The 24,203-nt window shown below is 37.5% G+C and overlaps 1 protein-coding gene across 13 annotated transcripts in view; it reads right to left on the reverse strand.

Annotated features, from left to right (window-relative positions):
• Positions 1–24,203, reverse strand: part of LOC117394870 (protein AF-10-like) — a 59,481-nt gene that overhangs the window by 6,962 nt on the left and 28,316 nt on the right. For 10 of the 13 annotated variants that reach the window (XM_059019893.1, XM_059019900.1, XM_059019860.1 and 7 more), the window contains 10 exons: positions 21,999–22,592; positions 15,723–15,904; positions 7,088–7,205; positions 5,557–5,629; positions 4,721–4,875; positions 3,226–3,414; positions 2,851–2,927; positions 2,193–2,551; positions 1,827–1,847; positions 1,537–1,633 (listed from right to left, as the gene is read on the reverse strand). In XM_059019893.1, the coding sequence (XP_058875876.1) occupies positions 1,537–1,633; positions 1,827–1,847; positions 2,193–2,551; positions 2,851–2,927; positions 3,226–3,414; positions 4,721–4,875; positions 5,557–5,629; positions 7,088–7,205; positions 15,723–15,904; positions 21,999–22,592 (1,865 nt within the window). The remainder of the gene's footprint in view (positions 1–1,536; positions 1,634–1,826; positions 1,848–2,192; positions 2,552–2,850; positions 2,928–3,225; positions 3,415–4,720; positions 4,876–5,556; positions 5,630–7,087; positions 7,206–15,722; positions 15,905–21,998; positions 22,593–24,203) is intronic. The other 3 variants (XM_059019928.1, XM_059019875.1, XM_059019927.1) reach the window with 2 other exon arrangements.

Consider the following 24,203-nt stretch of genomic DNA (forward strand, 5'->3'; position numbering starts at 1 on the left):
AACAGCTTCAAGCACAGCTTAACACTGGTCGAAGTACGCAAGTCTCAGTTTCAACTGTGAAGAGAAGACTTCGAGCTGCAGGTTTGACAGGTCAAGTGGCAGTAAGAAAGCCATTGCTAAGATGGCAAAATAAGAAAAAGAGGCTTGCCTGGGCCATAAAGCACCGCCAGTGGACTACTGAAGACTGGAAGAAGGTCTTATGGACCGATGAATCAAAATTTGAAATCTTCGGTTCATCACGCAGGGTTTTTGTACGCCGTCGTGTAGGCGAAAGGATGGTTCCTCGGTGTGTGACACCAACTGTCAAACATGGAGGAGGAAGCGTGATGGTCTGGGGCTCTTTTGCTGGATCCAGAGTCGGCGACTTGCACAGAGTGAGTGGCACCCTGAACCAAAACTGCTACCACAGCATTTTGCAGCGCCATGCAATACCCTCTGGTATACGCCCAGTTGGTCAGGGGTTCATCCTACAGCAAGATAATGACCCAAAACATACCTCCAGGCTATGTCAGAACTACCTTTGAAGAAAAGAACAAGACGGGAGGCTTCAAATCATGGAATGGCCAGCACAGTCTCCAGACTTAAACCCCATCGAGCTGGTTTGGGATGAACTGGACAGAAGGGTGAAAGCAAAGCAACCTACAAGTGCAACACATTTGTGGGAACTTCTGCAACAGTGTTGGGAAGAACTTTCCTAACAATATTTGATTTCCATTGTAGAAAGAATGCCACAAGTGTGTTTGGCTGTTATATCTGCAAAAGGTGGCTACTTTGATGAGTCAAAAATTTAGATTAAATTTTGTTAAACAAAACGATTCCATGATTTCTTTTTTATCTCCAATTGTTTATTTATTCTATGCTTTAATTTCAGAGTACATTGAGACATTAAACTGCGTAAATTTCAATAAAAACTGGAAAAATGGAGGTGTTCTAAAACTTTTGACCGGTAGTGTGTGTATGTATGTATGTATGTATGTATGTATGTATGCATGTATGTATGTATGTATGTATATATATATACATACATATATACACACATACATACATACATACTATTATAAGCCTATAAATTTGAATACGCTGCAGTTGGTATTAGACGGTTGAATGAAAATAATAATAAAGTCCCCACAAATATTTTCATTTCAATTTTCCACATGTGTACATATATATATATTAATAAGAGGACAAAGCGAGCACAGGGAAGTTTACAGTACACTACAGTTCTCCAGCTCCATTCATTAAAAGATAAGAAATTGATATATAACATTCCTTTTTTTTTTTTTTTTTTTTTTAAGTAGCTTGTTTTGTTTCCGTTGTCATGAAAACAATCTGCTGACTGACAGGTTTGAAAGTTGTACTCACATGATCCCTTTGGCTTTGTGAAAGGGTTACGATGGTATTATAGCAGCATATATTGCGCAATTTCGTGCTGCGTGAATGGGTATTTTAAATACTTTTTAAACGTCTCGGAGACGGCTCAGTAACAGCATTTGTATGTGAAAGTGGTAACATATTAATAAAGGGGTTGTCTCTTACCGGAGTAGGCTGCTGGGATGAGAGTAGCTGCTGAAGCTGCTGTTGGTGAAGTAAGAGCTGTCTCTGCTGGCCAGAGAGTATACCCAGTCCAGGAGCACTGAAAAACAAAGACTGTTTATGAAAAAAGCAACACCTCACTGTTCAATAATTTCCAGCGAGGCACACAGTTCTCACACAAGACATGAATTGGCCACATGAATTGGAAAGAAAAAAGGCCCCCTACACACTACAGCTCAGATCTTTCTTCATATAACAATAAAACTGATAATGCCAACATACACAATGCTCACCTAGATTTAGCTGGGGCAGTACTGCAAATCCATGGCAAGTGAGGCAAAAAACAAAGGAAACATCCACATATCAACTAAATGAATTTCCAAACTTTTTATTGTATTTGGTAAGAGATGAGTGTATTTCTTTGCATATCAAGGACTGAATTTATTTATTTACTTATTTTAAACTTGATTTGCTTTAGAATAAAACTTAAGAAAAAAAAATAAAAATCAAACAATCATTTAAAAAACCAAGACATAATAATGCACAGAACCTTTCAAAGGACAACAGAGATTTCCTTAAGCTGTAAAGCAGAAATCCTACATCTATCTACAATAGCAGAAGACATATTATTGTTATTAATAATTTGAAATAATAAGCACCTGTTAAGAGTGGTAGGCAGTGAGAGAGACACATTGGGGGGCACAGCTGTGTGGGAGAGGGGGCTGTGGTTCTGTGCTACTGATGCAGGGGTCTGGATTACTCCACTTAAAGCCCCTACTATCCCATTGATCGCCAGTTGGTTTCCATGCATAGTCCCCATCAATCCACTCACTCCCTGCATTGCTGGAATTGTAGAGGTCATAGTTTGCATACCACTGGCCAGTGCCCCCACTGTCACACTGTTGACCTGCTGAACTCCAGCGACCCCTGACCCTTGCTGGGGAGGACTCTGCCCAGCAGGGGGTGGGGTAGATAGTGTTGACGAACTGCTGGTGCTCTGTCCACTGGAGGTCACATCCTAGAACAAAGAAAACAGTGAACACTTTAAACTGATGAAACCCTAGTCAGCACCTTTGTGTTAACCCAGCTGCTCCTATTTACAATCAATTACCATATGTTGGGGAATCCAATAGTGTGTTTTTTTTTTTCTTTTTTTTTTTTTAAAGTAGAGGATACTAACTGGTTTATAAAAAAAGACAAAATGACAACATTAACTACTTAAAATCTGTATTGCAAGTCTGGCAAGTTCACACAGATACCTGGAAGGAACACACACACAAAGAAAGAACGAAAAAAAGTTAAGAGGTAAGGAATTACCTGAGCTGGTAAAGAAAGAGAATTGTCAGGTAAAAATCTGTTGCTTAGATGTGGGCTCGTATTTGTGTTCAATAGATCTGTGATGGTAAATAAAAACAAATAAACAATATTAATAATTAAATTCAAATTTCAACACATTTAAACCATAACCAAAAGAATACCTAAAAAAAAAAAAAAAAAAAAAAAAAAAAAAAAAGCAAAACTGTCTCAGGATGATAAGCTTGTGTGCGGACAAAAAAAGCAAAGCAAAAATAAATGTATTTCTAAATGTTTTCAGCTTTACTAAACACGAAATCAGCCAACGGAACACTGAAGTCACTTCAAACCCCTTTGTAACCATGTGATGCAGTGGGTGTGTCCCAAGAACATGCTTACCAGGCTGTGCAGCAAAGACCTGCAACTGAGAAGAGGCGCTGGGGTTGGGCGCGCTGCTGGGGAAAGGAACAGAGAGCTGTGCACTCAGGAGCTGCAGGCGCTCTTTCTTTGCTGTCAGAGTTCTGATCTGCTCTTCCAAGCGACGGTTCTCCATCTGAAGCTGATGAAGAGATTTCAGCATTCCCAAGACTAAGAAAGAAGAAATGAAATGCATTAAATTTAAAGGATTTAATTAATTCATTAATTCAATTAAAGTAATTACTAATTCATGAAATTACATACATTGTTGAAAAGGTAAAAATATGTACTTGATTAGAGAGTGCTGTGGTTTGTTTCTCTCTTTTTATGTATTCCTGAAAATGTTTCATATTTTTATTTAGATGCGTGCTTTTACATTTATGAAGTACAACCCATATCAAGATAACATTAGCTACATCACTGAAATAACTGATTTAATATTCTTTTTTTTCTTTTCGAAAAAGAATGGAAATTCTTATTGAAAATGTATCTATAGAGAGAAAGGCATACACATAACAATGTATACTCATTTTCAGCAGTTGTTAACAAATCTGTTTTTAACTTGTGTGGTGGTTTGTCTGAATCAGCACAGTGATACCAGACAAGCACACGGAGCTTTACAAATCTGTTGACACACCATAGCCTATTTTAAGAACAGACCTAACATATTTGAACAACAAACAACAAAAAGGCCGACCAAGCTGATACAAAAACCTTTAAAAAAACAATTCTTAATTACTGTTGCTTTTGAATTTATTTTTAAATTAATTCATTTCACTCTTTTTTTTAAATTACAAGACTGGTCCTACTCCCTTAATCTGCCCCATTCATACTTGCATAACACCTAGAATACACAATAAATGCATCTGATATAGAATGCTGGATACAATGTATTTAAGTAAACCTGAATACAGAAAACACACACCAAGATACAGTTTAAAAATAAATAAATAAATAAATTACACATAACAGAAAAATGATGTGGTAAACCAATATGTTAAAATCCTGAGATTGTATTCCTTGAGTGTGTGTTTTATTTTTTTCAGAAAGTAGTTTTATGCCATTTATTGAATATAACCACAGGGCTTGCCATTGACCCACACTACATGTGTACTTCCATCTGGTCAAATCCCAAAGATTTTGTTTTTATGCTAAATACATAAAATAAAATAAAATAAAATAAAATAAAACAGAATGTTGACTTGTTTAAAGCAAATAGGCAGTTTGGCAACTAGCCCCGAGGAGCAATGAAAAAAGAATCATATTAGGGTTCTAGTATTTGTATGCATATATTTATAAAAAAAAAAACACATTTGACAGACAGTAAGCAAATGTTTATAACTGCACATGGTATGGAAATCATGCTCAAATGTATAGGTATTAAACAGTAACCAGTGTTCACTGAAAAGCTTGTATAAAATCAATAAAACACTGTAGTACACACAATTTGTGATAATCCCAAGAAAACAGTACTTACTATCTCCAGGAGCACCTTGTTCAAGTAGAAATCGCTGTCCTTCACTACATTGTCTCTCTAACAATTGCTCGATGCTAGTTGCAACTGGGGGCAGATTCTCAAAGCCACTGCTGCTTGACTGATCATAGCGGATCTGTAAGCCACTTACTGGGGAGCTGTTGAAAAGATTGGAATTTTTGTATTAAATGGAGGGTGGAAACACTGTGCTTTTGTGCTCATGTCATTTTGTTGTGTGCATGAATCAAAAAGGCAATACAATAGGGCTACATTTCATAATCCTGGATAATTTGGCATTGTAAATCTTGAATGTTTAGACAGATCCTTGATCTATATTATGAATGTTCAGCAACGAACACTTCATCAATACTAAAACCAATTACACACATTGCTTGTAATTACAGTGCTGACAGAACTGCCGTAATGTCATTAATCAAAATAATATTACTGATACTTTTTTTTTTTTTTAGTTTCTCCAGATTTAACACAGAAATTATTTTTTTTGTTTCCAAAATACTTCTCTTTATATTCTTATTTGCTTTCTAAATTGCCTTTTTTATTCTCTGAACATCAAATCAGAAGAATGTTTTTGTAGAGTATACTACAATAAAAAAACATTAGACTTTCAGAAAATACATAGCAATAAACATATCAAAAAAAAAAGAAAGAAAAACACACACACATTCCGCAATGGTAATGCCTCAACATGAAACATATCAACTTAATTCTTTACAGCAACAACAAATGTATACTTTGTTGATAAGAGATAAGAGTTTAAAAAAAAAAAAAACCCTCAAACATTTCCTTTGCCTGCAGCTTGGAATGTAAATAGTGCTTACCGTGGAGAGATACTTCCTCTTGGCGAGCTGCCCCTGCCAGCAAGGTTACGACTATTGTCTCCTAGTTCTTGATCTGAAATGTAAATATAACGGAGTAGATACAGAGGCTCCAACCAGATTACTGTTTAAACTCAGAAGATCGAACATCGTTATGCGCTCCAGTTGCTAGGCAGGTTAAAGACCTAAAACATGTTCCCACTTTAGCACTGATGAGCTGCATCCTGCCATCAGTGCATGCTGTCTGTGGGCATACCAGACTTAGCCATGTATTATGTTCCTGTTCTTCAACCTCTTTTCCTTCTTTGAGACAAAGTGTGGTTTGCATCTTCTCAAGCCCTGCCCTCAGCCTCCCAACAGCCACTTTTAATTTCTACGGTGAAAGTAATGAATCACATCTGTGGATAGCGGATTTGTATGCCCCGTCACAGCCAATCCAAAACGCTGTGCCTTTTAACACTTTCCAGCCCAAGGCTATTCACAATGCACACTTCCCATCACAGCAGTCTGGCAGACCATGTGCAATTCATGTAAGGGTCCGGACCGATTATTTCACTGACCCTAAAAGTTCAGGAGCTCACATATGCCTCACAGATTCACAGCTACTAAAAAACAAAGCATGTATTACCTATGATGAGTGAAAGTTATTTTCTAATAGTATTTACTTACTTATTTTGCACAAGAGAAACAAAAGCTGCTCTAGGTCATGTTTTAAGTCAGCCTAAAAAGGAAGCATATTTGCAGCAGCACTGGAGGAGAACAAAATTCCCAATCTGGCCCCTTTAAAAGGAGTTGTCCCCCCCCCCCCCATTTGTGAGTCACATGACCTCCTGACCTCCCTTTGAGGCCACCGGCATAACTGATTCATTCTATACTGCTAAAACCCTTCCTCTTCTTCCACACAGACATCCCTAGTTAATACCCATTAACAAATCCTTAAGTCATTATTCATATATTGCATATATGATTTAAAAACACGGGAAGAAAAAAAAGTCAGAACCGCATATTTAAAAAAATAAATAAATAATTGCAACAATTTTTACACACAAATATAGGTGCTTTGTTGTTTTCTTTTAGGTGAAAATTACAGCAGCTCGTTGAGGCCATAAAAGAAAAAGATAATTTCTTATCCATTATGGTCAGGAAAATGGAACGGTAGTAAATCAAGATACGGAGACAAAGTCTTATGATCGACAAAGAATATTTCTTTTTTCGATGGCCTCAACGAGCCACTGTAGAAAATACATAATCCTGCAATTGCACACATTTCTGAAATTACAATATATAAAAGTAAACACATAAACAAACAAGTAGACTGTGTTTTAATTGTTGAATTGACTGATTTATAGTTTATGTTTAGTATATAGTTTATATTTAGTATATATAGCTTGTTTATTATCCCGTTTAACAGTTGCAAAGCTTGCATTTTCAATGTAGCACATACTGTACAGAGAATTTCCCTGTTTCATTGTGCGTGTGGTTATAAAAATATACAAATATTGTATCATAGAACAGAAAAAGCAGTGCCCCTTACCTGATGGATTGTTCTCAGACTGAGCTATTAGTGCTGCCATTGCAGAGTTTGGATTTAGGCGGTTTCCAAACATGTGAGACGGAGCGAGGTTTAATGAAGATCCAGGTAATGTATTGGCCTAAAATAAATACATAAATAACTTGAACTCATGAATTCACTTTGAGAAATTAAACATTTACACAGAAATTATGGTTTTATTGATGTAGTATACAAAAACCGATTTTTTTAAAATATCTTCAAAAACCGAAAAAATAGTTGTAATTTAGCAGGTACAAATACAAGATTCGCATAACAGGGATAAAAACAGAGTAATACAAATAATGTTAAGAAATCTTCTAGATGCTGCATTATTATTATTATTATTTATTTCTTAGCAGATGCCCTTATCCAGGGCGACTTACAGTCGTAAACAAAAAAACATTGCTAGGAGTACTGAGCTTATCAGTTTGTTTGCAACCTTTGCAATTCAGGTGGAAGCCCCTTCAATAGACTTAGCAGTATGCTGACCATGTGGTTATCCCATTAATTATTTAACCTTACTAAACCATTTCCAAAATCAGGGGAGGTAGACAACAGATGTCTCACAAATGCCTGGCTCTTTTACATCACAGGCTGTATGTAGGGGTTAAAAAGGTCTGACTTCCAGCACTGCAGTTTAACTACTTAGAGCCACATTTCCTTTTGCTGAGCCCAAGCATTAGTAAAGCCTTCACACTATACTGTTACTTCCTTCACTGACAGCATTGGAAGTCAGACAAGTCTTTTTGGGAAGCAAACAGGCATCACAAGTATGCATTTTTATATAATGCAGGGCTTGACAAATCATGGCTACACCATGACCCTGTCCAAGGAGCTGCAAGTTTGGCAACCAGCCAGCCCTACTTACTGGAGAGTCTGTCTAAAAGTTTGTGTTCATTCATGGTGCTAACCACAATTCTGAAGGCCTCTGCTAGGCCCTGAGCCAAACAAGTGAAAATGAACTCTTCAACAGATCAAGCAGCAAACACTGGCCAAATTCTTACATAATCCAATGCAATAAAAATGCCTTCCCATGGCTGTGTTTACTTTTGCTCTTTCGAAGAATATGTAACTTTCATTATACGTTATTAGCCTGCCGAAGTCCTGGCTATAGCATCTGGTAACAATGTGTAAGCAAGCAGAGGTAGATTACAAAGAATAATTCCAAATCCTGTCTGGTATCATCACAGTGCAATGTGTGCAGATCTGTACATACAAATAACAAAATAACAACCGATTCAGAAGTCTGTCTTAAAACCAAAAGTTTAACTGGGAACACACAAGTTTCTCAATAATGTTTTTTGTTTTATGTAAAACAAACAAACAAAAAAAAAATCTTAAAAAAAAGAGCTTTGCAAATGGTTCATGATCGTCCTTGTTTAAGTTTATTTACAAAAGGGCACATGCAAAGAGAGCACTGCTATTGACATATGCTAATGAATGCTAATAATGGCGTTTTATTGCATCCGAACACAAAACTGGTCTCCTAAGCTTACAAAGTCAACTCATTTACTGCACATGGTACCCTAGTGAACTTCATATTGGGTGCCATAAACAGTGGTGGTGAACTTGGCCTTCTACTGTACATACTATGCAGCTGAATCTTCTAACACTGAAAAACATAGGGGCCAAACAAAGAGCCGAGAAATTTCACAGAAGTTCACAAAACAACTACTAATGTTAGAATAAAATGCTACACCCACACACACACACTTACCACCACTCAAAAAACACAGAACAGTGCGCATACCGAAACAGCACACACCATCTGGCAGTGGTGTCAACAAACTCTGGGTGGCATTCTCCTTCCCTCCCCATTGTGTGCACCTTTCTGTCACATCAAAAGGAAAGGAGGCTGCTTTTTTTTATAAACTTCCACTAATCCTGTACAAACTAGCGAGCCAATTTAAATTGAGATGTTCTACTACTATTATTTATATTAGTTTTGTTAGCAACTGGTCAGACCATTTTTTGTACACCACAACCTGCAGGGGCAGTGTTTACTGCAGCTAACAGCCCAATCAGGTTAATTATAAATCTACAGTACAGTACACCAGACAGACTATGTTTTACAACAACAATGCTGGGACAAATATTAAAACACTGCTTGAAATGTTTTTGGTGGCAAAAACGACCATGTGCGTATTAGTTCATACAACAGAATTTATAAAGGACCATCAAATAAATACCATGCAAAGGAAACCTTGTCTGAAATAAATAAGCGCACATTCTGCTGCTTATGTTCCTCTAATTTCCTTAAGTAATTTAATGTGGTACCAGGTTTATTTTACTCAAGTTTTTTTGGTTTTGTTTTTTGTGTTAAAAATACATTAGTAATACATTCATAATTTTAAATGAATAAATTAGCTAGGTTTGTGAAATCTTGTAGCACTCTGTGGTTCTCCTATACACAAAGGACTAGAATTTGGAATAAAAACAAATTCTAAAACTCAAGCACAACAAATTTTGAGAGCTCAAATGCTAGTCCCATAACAGGCAGTAAAGCTTGTGGGTTATTGAATTTCCTTTCTTAATTCTGCCGTCATGAATAACAGGTAAGCAATAAACAAAGTAAGGCAAAGCCAGAGGGGTAGCAAGGGCGAGTGACTGACATGCTGAACCCTCTCAACTCAAAGGACTGCTGTAAAGCCACCCCCCAAAATAATATATACATAAATAAATAAACAAATAAAGAAATACCCACTCCTTAAGTGTTTCCTGGTTGTAGACAGAACATTGATTTACAAATTAATGGAATCAGGTGCTGCTAAGATCCAATCTCCCCCACAAGTATTCAAGTGCTCTAACACACACACACACAGTGTAACTAGAGCCTTTGGTGCCCTCAGTTGTGCGACCCTGACGCAAGATTAATCTATAGCATTCCCAATGACATCACATACCCTGCAGTGCTCCCAGGAGGAAAAGCTTCATTAATGGAGTTGCTTTGACAGCTGGAGATGGTCAAGGCTGGAGCAGTTTTTCAGGGGACAGGAGGGAGTGGGGGTAGGTTTGAAGGCGCACTCAAGCCAAACAGCCTTTATCTTACAGTGAAGTAAGTGAGTGAGTGACCACTGCATTATTTAAAGGTTATGTAATTAACTTTACATTTTATAGGTAGTATAAAAAGGATGTTGCTGAGGCTTATTAAAAATGCATAGCTGCCTTTCAGAATCAACCTCACCAGTTCTACTTTCTCTTCTTTTGAGGTGGGGGAAGAGACATGCCACACAACATTTTCATAATGTAGATTTCAAAATCAATGCTACTAGCCATACAGTACTGGTGTACTTCAAAAGTAGTAAGGGAAGGTTACTACTTATTATGCCTATACAATGCTACCTGTACTTTGATAAGATCCAAGTCATTTAAAATTCAAAAGGTTACATAAGAGATTTTAAATCAGTTAATGTGTTTATAAGTCCAGCAACATTATTCAGTTTTAAAAATGCTCTAGTTACACTCTGTGTGTGTGTGTGTGTGTGTGAGAGTGTGTGTCTGTGTCTGTGTGTGATGGAGCACTTGAATACAAAGATGCTTCAGGTTTATCAGGCAAAATGACCAAGATAACCTGGATGACTTCCTTAGAGATAAAATTTTCTGGTTTGTTTGTGTGTTCAGTGTGTTCATAGAAAGGGCCTTATTTATTTATTATTATTATTTTTAAGGCATTAGAACTCTAACCCAGACCTGAACAGTAGTGGGTTATTTTTATTTGTGTGGACATTAAAAAAAAAAAATTCATAAAGTTTTACAGAAATAATTCTACTTCATTTTAAACTCAAAGATTAGTGTTGTATGTTTTCAAACAGGCCAGTCCCTTACATGTTATGCATGCAATGGCAGGGGTCTCCTGACAACAGGCCCCACTTCTTTCTGAACTCCAACCCCCTCCCCACCCTCTACCAGCAGGGTTTTCAAACACAGCGTGCGATGAGATGAAACCAAGTGTGAACGACTTTCAGGTCCCATGAGCAGGCTGACTGTTGAAGCTGTCAGGTTCAATTGCATCATTCCACATTATTCAATGCCACAAACTTAACATATTCAAAACTATTGTTTAGGCTAATGCTGAAATGCCCATGGTAGAGGTTGCATATAAGATGGGGTAGGGGTCTAATTGTGGTACATCATGACTGTACTTTCCTCCATGTGTGTGTATATATTGTGTATATATTTATATATATTAAACGAAGAGTGTGTGTATGTGTGTGTGTGTGTGTGTGTGTGTAATATATTATATATATATATATATATATATATATATATAAACTAGAATTGAACAGCTAGATGCAAATGATCCTTTTTTTCTTGTGTATCAAGTACAAATACTCCTCAACTCCCACAACTAAAAAAAAGAAAAAAAAATGGAAAATCAGCACTGAGAATTAAAGAAAATTCTACAAAATGTGTCATGTTAACTTGCCATGTCAGAAGGATGGCTGTGTGATCCAGTGCTTAAAGAAAAGGGCTTGTAATCAGGAGGTCCCCGGTTCAAATCCCACCTCAGCCATTGTGTGACCCTGAGCAAGGTCACTTAACCTCCTTGTGCGCCATCTTTCGGGTGAGACGTAATTGTAAGTGACTCTGCAGCTGATGCATAGTTCACACACCCGAGTCTCTGTAAGTCGCCTTGGATAAAGGAGTCTGCTAAATAAACAAATTTCTGACAATAAAATAAACAAATAAATACCACGCTACAATACAATAGTTTTAGAAGATATAAAAAAATATTGTTCTGCGCCAACAACCTCTTAACCAGTTTGTGGGGGTTTCTGAAATCCAAGCTGCAAAATCTACACACACACACACACACACACACATCAACTGCAATGTGGCAGCTGCTCATGGCTAGGTGCATTCTCTTCATCACTAATTGAAACAAACCCCGCCTCCCATAACATGCTGAAAAAAGAGAGGTGCCCCCAGTTAATAGTATTTCACTCTACAAAGCCTACATATCAAAGTTCTAATGCAACAATTCAGATCCAAAGCAGCGAACAGAGTTGCAATTACCATGGGAAACAATGAAAAATGAATGGCATACCCTCCGAATATAATTTAAACTGCTATCTGGTACATAAGCAGGCCATGTCTAAAGTCACTCAATTAACCCTGGTGGAAGCCCTATGTGCCAACAACAAGGAATGATACACTGTACACATTCTATTTCAGGTTTACCGGTACATGTAAAATAAAGGAACTTATCAAGCAGTTAGTTGCTGCTAGTGGGTTTCGCTACTTTGCCCAAAAGGACAGAATGCACCCCCCTCCCACTCCCCCTTTTAGCAGCAGCTATGGGAAAATCATACAGTACTTTTGCATGTTGATTTTTTTTTTTTTTGGCAAGACAGTTTAGTTAGTGTGAGACAGCTAGAGTAACTACTGTGCAAACATTCAAACATACCTGGTGGCCAGCAGTAAGTACAGTGCTGCTGAGCCGGTCCTTGCATGCAATACAGATCTTTAATATACTGGAGGATGGTAATAATGTACCTTGCACAAAATACTGACAATATATTGGCAGACATACAAAAGATTGCTTAGTTTTTCCCTAATTCTCATGATCAGGTTGATACCTGACCAGTCTGCAACATACATTCCAATCACTCCTGCTCTGTGCGACTGTCCACTCTGGCGGCACCCTCTCCCTATACTGTGAATGTTTAAAAACCGAGATAGTAAGTGCTTACAGACTGCGAATTCAGTTAGAATGTGCCACTCTAAAATTCAAATGTAATGAACAGGCTTGATAGTCACAAAATAAAATAAAAATACTGTATCTACAAATAGTCCAAAATCCTGTGTTGCATTAACTGCTTCATAATATACCAGGGAGTTTAAGTCTGAGCAGACATATTACATAAAAGATCCGGAGATGATCGCATCTCACATGTGACAGTGTGGCCTTCCACAACCAGCACCATAACTATCCTCTTAGGCAACTAAACTGAAGTAGTGCTACACAGTTCAATGAAGAGGTCAATGTGCCCCAGTTGCCTGGAGACTGATGGTTGCTACAGCAGCACAAGATAAGCCAATCTAAATCAGCTTCAGCTCTGTGCCAGAAAACATTTTCTGCAAAACAGAGAGAAAGAAGTGCCTATCTCAGCATGCAACGATGCAAAAAATCAGGCAAAAGCCTTCCCAGTGTTGCCGTCTTACTATATAGGAAGTCCCTTTTTTTAATCAAGCCAGGAACAGAGTAAATGTTAACTGGAATAAAGACTGAATTTCTTGCAACTGTGCTTCCTTTGTTCATCCAATTAAGTCACATGCTCAGAAATACTTTTTTCCCCTGTAGCTGTAAATTCCTTTGAGTTCCAGAAGGAAAAACACAAGCATGATACAGGAGCAGGAAAACCACATTCCCTTTTAGTATACATGTTGACACTAAATGTTGTGAAATCCTTGTCAAGTGGTTCACCACTACAGCCACAGTAGCTAAACTATTCTGAAAACGAGGTCTGCGCACCCAGTGCAGAAGTATTCCTTTATTACTACAGTGAGTATGAATGAAGGGAAAGATCTAGCTAACGAATGTAAACCAAATATGAACATACAAGTTTGTTTTTTCTCAAAAGCTGCAAGAACCAGTCCACACTCATACTGTACAAGCTCTTCAGCTGGCTAGCATTTAAGGAAAGTGTAAATTCCTGCAATAAAACAGAGTGGACATTTTTATTTTGGATTTGATTATTATTATTTTATTATTATTTATTTCTTAGCAGATGCCCTTATCCAGGGCGACTTACAATTGTTACAAGATATAAGATTATTTTTACATAAATGTTACCCATTTATACAGCTGGGTTTTTACTGGAGCAATCTAGGTAAAGTACCTTGCTCAAGGGTACAGCAGCAGCGTCCCCCACCTGGGATTGAACCCACAACCCTCCGGTCCTGAGCCCTAACCACTACTCCACACTGCTGCCCCTGATTGATGATTAATACATCATCAATGAGGAATTAAAATAAAACTTAAAACACAACAAAAATCAACATGCACTGTTTATTTCATGAATGGATTTTCATAAACCCTTTTTGTGAGCTAAAAGTTAAATTAATCCAACCTTTAGTTCAACTGAAAAGGACTACTTAAAACAATATGCCGTGTCTCGTGCCACCCCACCTAAACACCATCTTAACAAGTTGCAGAACAGTACACGGGTCAAAGTCATTAACCTAGAAAGTGTTCCTACAGTATACTTTCAAATACACAGTACACCCAGAAGACGGTTCAATAATTTGAAGGACTTATCAATGCTTTTAATCCTACCCCCAAATCATTAAACACACAATTACCAATAAGCACACAAGTCCAATATCATTATCACACTATCATGTGTATTATTATTAGAACAACTTATCAGGAATTTAGAAATGGGAAACAAAAAAGGAGAAGACAAATATTGAATCTCTTAATAAAAAAAATCCACTTTTTGTAATGTCAATTTTAATTTAAATGACTTATAAAGTCAAAGACCAGGATGTAAAATTAAACAGGGTTTTTAGCCAAGAAAACTACAAACAAATTTCACAGACAAAATGAAACCCTGAGTAAAGTGTTCTCATCTACATCATAATCATCTACTACTCACCACACAGCAAATGTGCCCCTTACACCACACTATACATTTATGTATCTACTTAAATGAATCCCTGATAAAAACGGAACCACACACTGCCATTTATAGTTACAATGAAAGTTTGCCCCAAATAGTTTACTGCCATTTTCAAGAGCCCAGGACAATAGTCTTAATAACAAATCCACAGCAAGGATAGATTGCAGTAAAACATTTTTCATCCTATGCCGATAGTGGTCTGTGGGGAAAAAAATGAATGACTAAAACACAAAAGTGGGTCCCTGCTTTGGAAAGAATATATATTTTTGAAAATATTTATGTGTTTTGGGTAAGCATAAATAAACTTAATTTACTACTCAGGGAGGTGAAAAACAGGAAGGACATCAAGCTCCAGACCTCCAGCATCTTTCACTACCATGCATAAATGCTTTGTAAATTAAATAAACATATTAAATAAGCTTCTATAAGTATTTCATTTGATCCACAACAATAACTTTAGTTTGGGTGCTAAGCATTATTAAAAGTACAGCACTTAACTATTTCTCATATTTGTCATGTAGAAATCTTACAACACATTTTGAAGGAACCAAAAGTTAATGAAGTAGCAGCAACAAATTACATGTTCTTGTTTTTATTCATTTTTTACTGTTCACTTACATTTTGAAAACATAAGGTTTTTTTTACGATTACTAATTTATTTTTGTCTCTTCGGTTCTCTGGCATTTGTAAAGTAGGATAGGCGAAAGTGTCTTTAACAGTAAACAACGCCACAATCTAGTGCACAGCCAGCAAAACAAAACATCACAAGGTGGCGCTAGTTGAACAAATCTAGTGTATGTTACACATATCTACGGTAAGCACCAAGAACTGAAGAGCAGCTCCTGAACTCACTACAAAATGGCAAGCAGACAGTATTTTAGCTTTTTATGTCGTCACCCCCACACCAAATTTGACTTTGTAAAATGGATATTAAATGACGTCCATAACATGATTCCGATTCTCTGGAAAGCCTACAAACGCACACCACTCACCTGAGTTGCACACACCAGGTTTGGAACGGAGGCAGTAGTAGGTGGTGGCAGAGATTGAACCGTGTGCTGCAAATGGACAGCAGACTGCTGAGGTAACTGGGAACTGGAGAGAGGGGTACTGCAGTGTGAGCCCAGTACGGCATTTGGCAAGGATACTGGAGTGTCATTACCAGCAAAAGGACCTGAAAGAAATACAGGAACGGATTAAATCGCGGATTTATTTAAATTTGAAATCCTATTCACGACAACAATACAGTAGACCGTGTATCCCAAGTCTCATTAAATCTCAATACGTTGCACCTCAATGCATTCAGTTATTAAACAGCAACGTAGCCTAAAATATCACCACCTTCAACCGATAATTATCATCATCAGAATAACTGGTGAAAAGAATATATGATTTTTAGTTTACTCATCAAGACGAAAGTACACTACCGGTCAAAAGTTTTAGAACACCTCCATTTTTCCAGTTTTTATTGAAATTTACGCAGTTTAATGTCTCAATGTACTCTGAAATTAAAGCATAGAACAAATAAACAATTGAAGATAAAAAAGAAATCATGGAATCGTTTTGTTTAACAAAATTTAATCTAAATTTTTGACTCAAAGTAGCCACCTTTTGCAGATATAACAGCCAAACACACTTGTGGCATTCTTTCTACAATGGAAATCAAATATTGTTCGGAAAGTTCTTCCCAACACTGTTGCAGAAGTTCCCACAAATGTGCTGCACTTGTAGGTTGCTTTGCTTTCACCCTTCTGTCCAGTTCATTCCAAACCAGCTCGATGGGGTTTAAGTCTGGAGACTGTGCTGGCCATTCCATGATTTGAAGCCTCCCGTCTTGTTCTTTTCTTCTAAGGTAGTTCTGACATAGCCTGGAGGTATGTTTTGGGTCATTATCTTGCTGTAGGATGAACCCCTGACCAACTAGGCGTATACCACAGGGTATTGCATGGCGATGCAAAATGCTGTGGTAGCAGTTTTGGTTCAGGGTGCCACTCACTCTGTGCAAGTCGCCGACTCTGGATCCAGCAAAAGAGCCCCAGACCATCACGCTTCCTCCTCCATGTTTGACAGTTGGTGTCACACACCGAGGAACCATCCTTTCGCCTACTCGACGGCATACAAAAACCCTGCGTGATGAACCGAAGATTTCAAATTTTGATTCATCGGTCCATAAGACCTTCTTCCAGTCTTCAGTAGTCCACTGCTTCATGGCCCAGGCAAGCCTCTTTTTCTTATTTTGCCATCTTAGCAATGGCTTTCTTACTGCCACTTGACCTGTCAAACCTGCAGCTCGAAGTCTTCTCTTCACAGTTGAAACTGAGACTTGCTTACTTCGACCAGTGTTAAGCTGTGCTTGAAGCTGTTGTCCTGTGAGCCGCCTATCACGCAAGCTGTTGACTCTCAGAAACTTGTCTTCTGATTCTGTTGTGGCTTTGGGTCTGCCAGACCTCTTCCTGTCAGAGTTTCCTCCAGTTTCCAAGTGCCTTTTGATGGTGTAGGAAACTGTACTCACTGACACCTTGGCTTTCTTTGCAATTTCTCTAAAGGAAAGACCTACACTTTTAAGGGTTATAATGGTCTGTCTGTCTTCCTTTGTTAATTGCCTTTTTCTCGCCATTATGAGAGCAATATACTACTTTCTGCAGTACTGTCCAAATAATGCTTAAGAGGGAGTAGTAACACAGTCTGTTCCAACACTGCTTTTATACAGACAAAGGATTTGTAAGTAATCAACAAAAGTTGGGACACCTGTAGGAATTGTTAGCATCAACTTTCAAGGCTTAATTTACTTCCATTGCTGCAGAACAGCAACCCATTACTTGTTAACCCATTACTTGTTCCCTGAAAAAGGCCTTTTTGTATAACTCTGAAATGTACATTATTTTTCAGTTTTTGGTAACCTACACTTTTTTTTTTAACCTCTGGCAGTTTACCGCTTACCTTTGTACCATTTCAGGTTATTCACTGGACTTGAACTGCTTAAATGTCAATAAAAACTGGAAAAATGGGGGTGTTCTAAAACTTTTGACCGGTAGTGTATGTAATGTAAAGACCACCTTTAGACAGACCCTTGAGTCTTAAGCAAATTTTACTAATGTTGAGAAACATGGAAAATAAATGTTAATTGGTTTACTACATGCTTCCATACTGTAGTTTATAGTAGTCTTATGTGCACTATATCAAAGATAGTTATAACTACATGTACAGCAGAACTGGGTGGACACAGGCTTCCTCCTCCTCTAAATCTAAATGATGGCTACTGCAGGCCACTCGAATAGTGAGCCAAATAGACATGGTCCTGCTACTTTCTCGTGCTGGTGTTTATTTTTCCGGGGAAATGTTTCATGAAACACAAACTCTTATTGCTGTTCCAGTTTAAAACAGGATTGTAAGTGTGGATTCAATGTTCTTTGCTCCTCATGAACCACAGGTCTCATTAAAACTAGGGAAGAAAATACCCTGAAAACGGTTTAAATTTGGCAATTCATTGCGTTCTTCCATATAATTAGATTAAGCATCTTCAAGTATACATGACAGACTCCATTCATATTCATGTGATGCCTACTGTACTCCATATGCAATAATAACCAAAAGTATTCCTATTGTACTGTACTATTAAGTTCTTCCTTTAGATACAGGCTTTAGGCTTACTGAATCTTAATAAAAAATACACATTTTAATTCAAGACTGTGGTTTAAACAGCCTAGAAAAAGATTCATTAACATGAAACATTATCAAAACAGAACGTTAAAGCTTTGTTAATACGGTCCCAAGTGCCATGTTCTGTGCAGCCTTTAAAAGGTTAACAATTAGAGAAGCAGTGTACTGCCTTTCCATATGTAGCTTGTTTTTTAAAAGGGTTATCCAATCCAATACTGTGATCAAGCAGTTACAAGGGTTTCAGCTGCTCAATCAATAGGGCCTTAACATCTGAAAGCAGCAATCAAATCAAATGCATGTAGCTATTCCAAACTAGATTAAGAACAACTTCAGGTCAAACCTGCATATTCACTTAACAGCACATCTCTCGGATCAAAATAAGGTTATTAATATAACAAAGTATTTTGAAAAGAACAACTTTGACAAGGGTTAAATTGCCTAGTTCATATCCAAGGACTGACTTTTCATCAATATAAATGTTGACAATGCTAATATTATCAATACATTTTCTACATACATTAAACTTTGTCTTGTCACAGTACATTTCTAGCCACAAACTGTACAAAGGCTTCTGTGGTTTGAAATGCAAGTAGTGTAGTAAGTTATGAATGTCTTTCCCACTAGTCTCAAGCTCCACACCATGGGTAGCCTATAGGATGAGTTACAGTCAGTTCTGCAAATTATAAGACACTTCATCTACTGAGAATGCACAAACCTAGCTGGAAACAAAATATACTCCTAAAAGTCTGACCTACTGTATGCACAACTACAGTATCAGGTTAGCATAATATTCCAAAAACTTGGAACATAGATGCACAAAAGTGCTCCACTTAAAACTGTGTGAACCAATCACCTGCAACTGAAAGTGTATCCCAGAGTCCATCTCCAATATACAGTATTTAAGCAAAAAACAGATAACCTGTATTACTGTTCTAAATATTACACAATCCCTACCCTATCAATAGACCAAATACTGTTTGTTAATCAAGTGCATGTGTTTATTTATGTAAAACAAAAACATTGGTTTTTCAAAAAATACAATTGCTCAGGTTTCAAATCAACAAGGCATAAAACTGGCAGCAATAAAATGCAATCCAGTTAAAAACTGTTTTGCTGCAGTTTTCTGATTGCGCATGACTCTTTTCTCAAATGAAAATGGAACACCAGCATTCTAATCAATGATTTGTCCTCAGCAGGAGGACACATGCAACAGCTCTGTATTCATATACTACTACAAAAACATTCAGAATAATATGGTGAGCATATGAATTAAATTAATCTAGTGTCAAGTATTTTTGACACAAAGCAATAAAGCAGGTATCTGTGGCAGCCATGGGTAAACAGGCTATGTAACAATTTAATTTATCTGGCCAATTTCATTCTTTTGTTTTTCTAAATGAATCAGGATTAGGATAATCTTTTTAAATATGAGGGCTGGGTACGTGTACAAACATGAACAGAATTTCAACAGCAGCAATGCAAAGTTTTGCTCAATTGCCTCCTTATGCAGGAATCAGAAAGCAGGTCACCTTTCCTGCAGAAACAGTATCCGGTCCCCACCATCCTGTGTCCACTGAACAAGCTGCTGCAAGGCAAGCTGTGGACAACAAGCTCTTCTTTGGATAACTGTTTCTAGGACTAATCACTAGAACACATGACAGAATTCTCCATTAACAAAAACAATTCCCCACTACCCAGAATAAAACCCTTTAAAAAAAACAAAAAAAACCAAGAAAAAAAACAAAAAAAAACAGCAAACTAGAATAAGATAGTTATTGGAGATGGTTATTTGCTTAAAATAATTGCCTCTCTGAGGATGCATGATACAAGTGAAATTCATCAAAAGGTGACATTTTAGATGCTGAAATAAACGGGCTGTGCAGTCCATTATTGCTAAACATTAGCTAAAGCTAAATATTCACACTCTTCAACAAACACAGGTAGGTGTGACTGACGTATTCATTTACATTGTTTTCTGTTTACCAATTAGACCTACTTCTATTCTGAAATTATTATTTCTTATGATTCGTTTGCATCTGTAGGAATTCGGGTAAATCCTATATCTTGTGTGAATACTGGTGTTAAAGATGACACCCATCTTGTAGGGCCTCGCATCCTTCTGCAGTTGAATGGAAGAGTAACTAAATGGGTTCAGAAAGATGCAGTGTTACACGTCCCCACGTGTGGCTAAAACTGTTTAAATAATGGACCTGTAACTTTTGTTTTCATTGTTAACATCCTGACAATTTATTACACTTATAACTTTAAAGTCTGTTTTAAAGCAGTGATTTAAAGAACAGATCTCAAACCCAAGTGCTCTACAGCAAACATTTTGAAAAGTCACTTTAAAAAGTTATACGTGTAAAAAGTTGTCAGGATGTTAACAATGAAAAGAGAAATTACAGGTACATTATTTAAACAGCTGTAGCAACACGTGGGGACGTGGAATGATGTATTTTCCAGAATCCCAGTCTTACTGTAAATTTAAACTCTGGTATATTTTAGGTTTGTGTTTTAAAAAACTGTTAATGAAAAATAAAAAGTTTTTTGGGGGAAATCCTGTCGCACCCCCAAACAAGATTGTAGCTTCTCAAATACAAACAGACTGGGTGTCTGACCTAATTTTTTTTTTCATGCTGTTATAATAAAAGCTACAAAATATTATTACTAAATGCAAATTACAAGAGTCAGTATATTGTGGTTATTTGTATTGAATACAGGAAGGATCTGCTTGGCTTCATAAACTTTGGGATTACTGTATTAAAGCCACTCTATTATGCTCACGCTTTTTCACTCAATGGCTTAAATTCAAAATTAAAAGCCAAACTTGAAGACCACCCTCCCAAACCTACATTTAAAAAAAAAAAAAACTGTCATCAATTTCTGAAAAGGAATTTTTTTTTTTTCTGGCTCACACAAGAGTGGAAGGAATTCACTAACTTAGTAACCAAGTTTCTGTGCCACTTGAGATTAATTGGGAGCAATTTTGCTTTTATCCTTTGTTTACTGTTGCAGGGTGGGCTAAAATTTGGAGCACCATTGAGTCAAGCCTCCCTTAATACTTTTGCAAGCCTGGACTGGGATCAGAGGGAGAGCTTAGCTTGGGCAGTGTTTTTTTGTTTTCTTCTAAACTAAAAAAAAAAACCGATTACAACCAAGCTGTCTTGAACCATTGATGGACAGCTCAAATTTCACTCAATGTGCACAGAGGGTCTACAATCACACCAGCCTTCACAGATTAAGCTATTTTAATAAAAGTCAATAGAAGGTCAGAAAATAAGCTAGTAAGCCGTATACAATATATATTTAAAATTCTTACGTTGACATTCACATTTTCTGTTTTGTTTTAAAAACAAACCAAAGTTTATTTTATTAATGAAGTAATACAATTTAAAATAAATAAAATGTGCTACTGTAGAACAAAACAAAATAGGCCTTTCTCTACATGTGTAAAATATGGAGAGGGTTTAGTCTACAGCCACACGAAAGCATGTATACTGCAGTAGACTTTGATCATCAATAAATTAACCTTAAAGCAAACAAAAAAAAAGGGTTGATGAATGGAACCATGCCCTTCCAACCTCCCAATCAGAGACAGGGAGCCCTACCTGTGGCAGCAGGAGATGAGCTAACGCTCACATTGTGAAAACTTCCATTCCTGAGCAACGTTGGAGATTTCTGGACAATGTTAATGTTATTGCTGCCATTATTGTTATAGTTGCCGCCATTCACGCTGCCTGCAGTTGATGCCACAGAAGAGGCTGGCGAGGCAGAAGAAACAGCCTCCTGAGCCTTATTTCCTCTGGGTCTTCCAGGTCCGTATTTGCTTCTATTTCCCTTGCGCTTCTTTCCCTTCACATTGTCTTCCTCCACGCTGCCCGAAGTGGGCTGGGATCGCTTATATCCTGCTGAAGCCTGGCTGGCCGAGCTGCTGAAGTCTCCGTGAGAGTTCTCATAGTTTTTAGCCTGAGCAGCCCCAGAGGCGACGGATGGGAGGGCCATTAAAGAACTAAAAGCGTTTAGACCCCCTTCAAGACCCGCTGCATCTCCTTTAGATAGGCCTCTTGTGTATGACGACTGCTGTGAATGTGTGTAGCTGTCATTTCGCAGATCAGATTCTGTGAAGCTCAGAAATTCCTGGGGAGATTGGACTGAGCTGCCAGAAGAAGTTTTTGCACTGCCAGCAGTCCCCAAATGGCTGCCTGTGAGAGAAGGAAAAGCAAAGAAATGTAGAAATGTATAGCCTATATAAAAGAAATCCACACACAGCCTTAGCCTTGATTTAACATAAGCTATTGTTCAACTCCTGTGCTGCTTTTTCAATCCCACAACATCAAAACAAATAGCACAAGCGTACTGTTCTAATGATGCATGACATCTGAAATATTAACACAGCCCCCCTCCCCCTTAATTACAATAAAATAACACACACTGGGGTTCAACACAGAAGTTTGTTGTAAACCCATACCAATTTGAAAAAAGACAGCGTCAAGTGGATTTTTTCAGGAATAGTGCTACTATTGCATGCTACCTCTATTTTTGTTGTAAACATAGCCTTTGTTTATCATCAAATCCATTCACTAAATGTTGCTAAAGAGCATATTAACACTAATTGACAACCCCCATCAGGATCTACAGGTTAGTATAAATGCGGCATTAAGAAAAGGCTAAATATATACCTGTAGGCAAGCACTGGAACCTAAGCTTTTAAAATGTCCACAATAAATGTACTTCAGTTGAAATCTTACCTTGTAATATATCATCAAGTGATGGTGATTCAAAAGATTTCTGCCATTTCAATGAAAATACCTGTCTACTTGAAACCAACCCTCTTGGGTGTGGATTATTAGTAAATGGCCCTGCTAAGCCACCAACTGTGCAGAACAATGCAAAAAAGCTAAGAGTCAGTTGCCTGTCAGATTGTAACACCTTGACAACACAATGAGCCATTCAAAATTGTTTAAATGCTGACCCGATGTTTACCATTCTCCCCGTGCACAACTAAGTAATTGTGCTGTAATGAAATGGAAGGTATACAAAATGATATGAGTGATAACAGGGTAACTTGGTCAAAGGCCCTGTGGAGTTCAGACACTGAAGTTCAACCAGCCTATCAAGCAGCTTCTACAAATATTTCTGTTTAAACAGCTGGTGTGAAGAGTTAAAAGCATAGTCCACTAAATACTTTCAGATCATAAAAACATTTTGTAACAGCGGAAAAGAATCAGCAAAGTGAGGCAATACAAACCACAACTGTGCTTTCAAAACAGCTGCTTGCATACCAGATATTCTTCAAAAGGGCACGACTGGTATACTGTACCATAACAAAGTTCACTTATCATATACAACTGCCTGATAAATCCAGTATTCTTTACAGAGAATAAATAAAAGGGTTCCAGGAAGGATTATGTCCATACTCTACCTTTATATGATTTTCATTCAATTGCAAGTTAAAAAAATAAATAAATAAGAGAGCACGCCACAGACAAGATGAGAACAGGAACAACGTCTGAACTGCAAAGCTGGAAATGAAACTGGTCAGGCATAAAACCACGCCTTCTAAACCCTAAGGGTATACTGCAAGCGACAGAATAATTCCAGTTTTTTGACAAAAACATATGACAACCTGCAGTCTAACCCTAACAGAGTATTAACCCTTTGCGGTCCTATGTCGGACCTGGAACGACATTGCAATTATTCCTATCCGGTTCAATGTCGGACCGTGTCCGACATCAAACAAACTCAAAAAACGGGTTTCTAGTTGTTTTTTCTCCGGAAAAGCCGAGAAAACCATTCAACGGCCGAGTGGGAGC

The sequence above is a fragment of the Acipenser ruthenus genome, chromosome 3 (assembly GCF_902713425.1).
Source record: "Acipenser ruthenus chromosome 3, fAciRut3.2 maternal haplotype, whole genome shotgun sequence".
Taxonomy (NCBI): Eukaryota; Metazoa; Chordata; class Actinopteri; order Acipenseriformes; family Acipenseridae; genus Acipenser; species Acipenser ruthenus.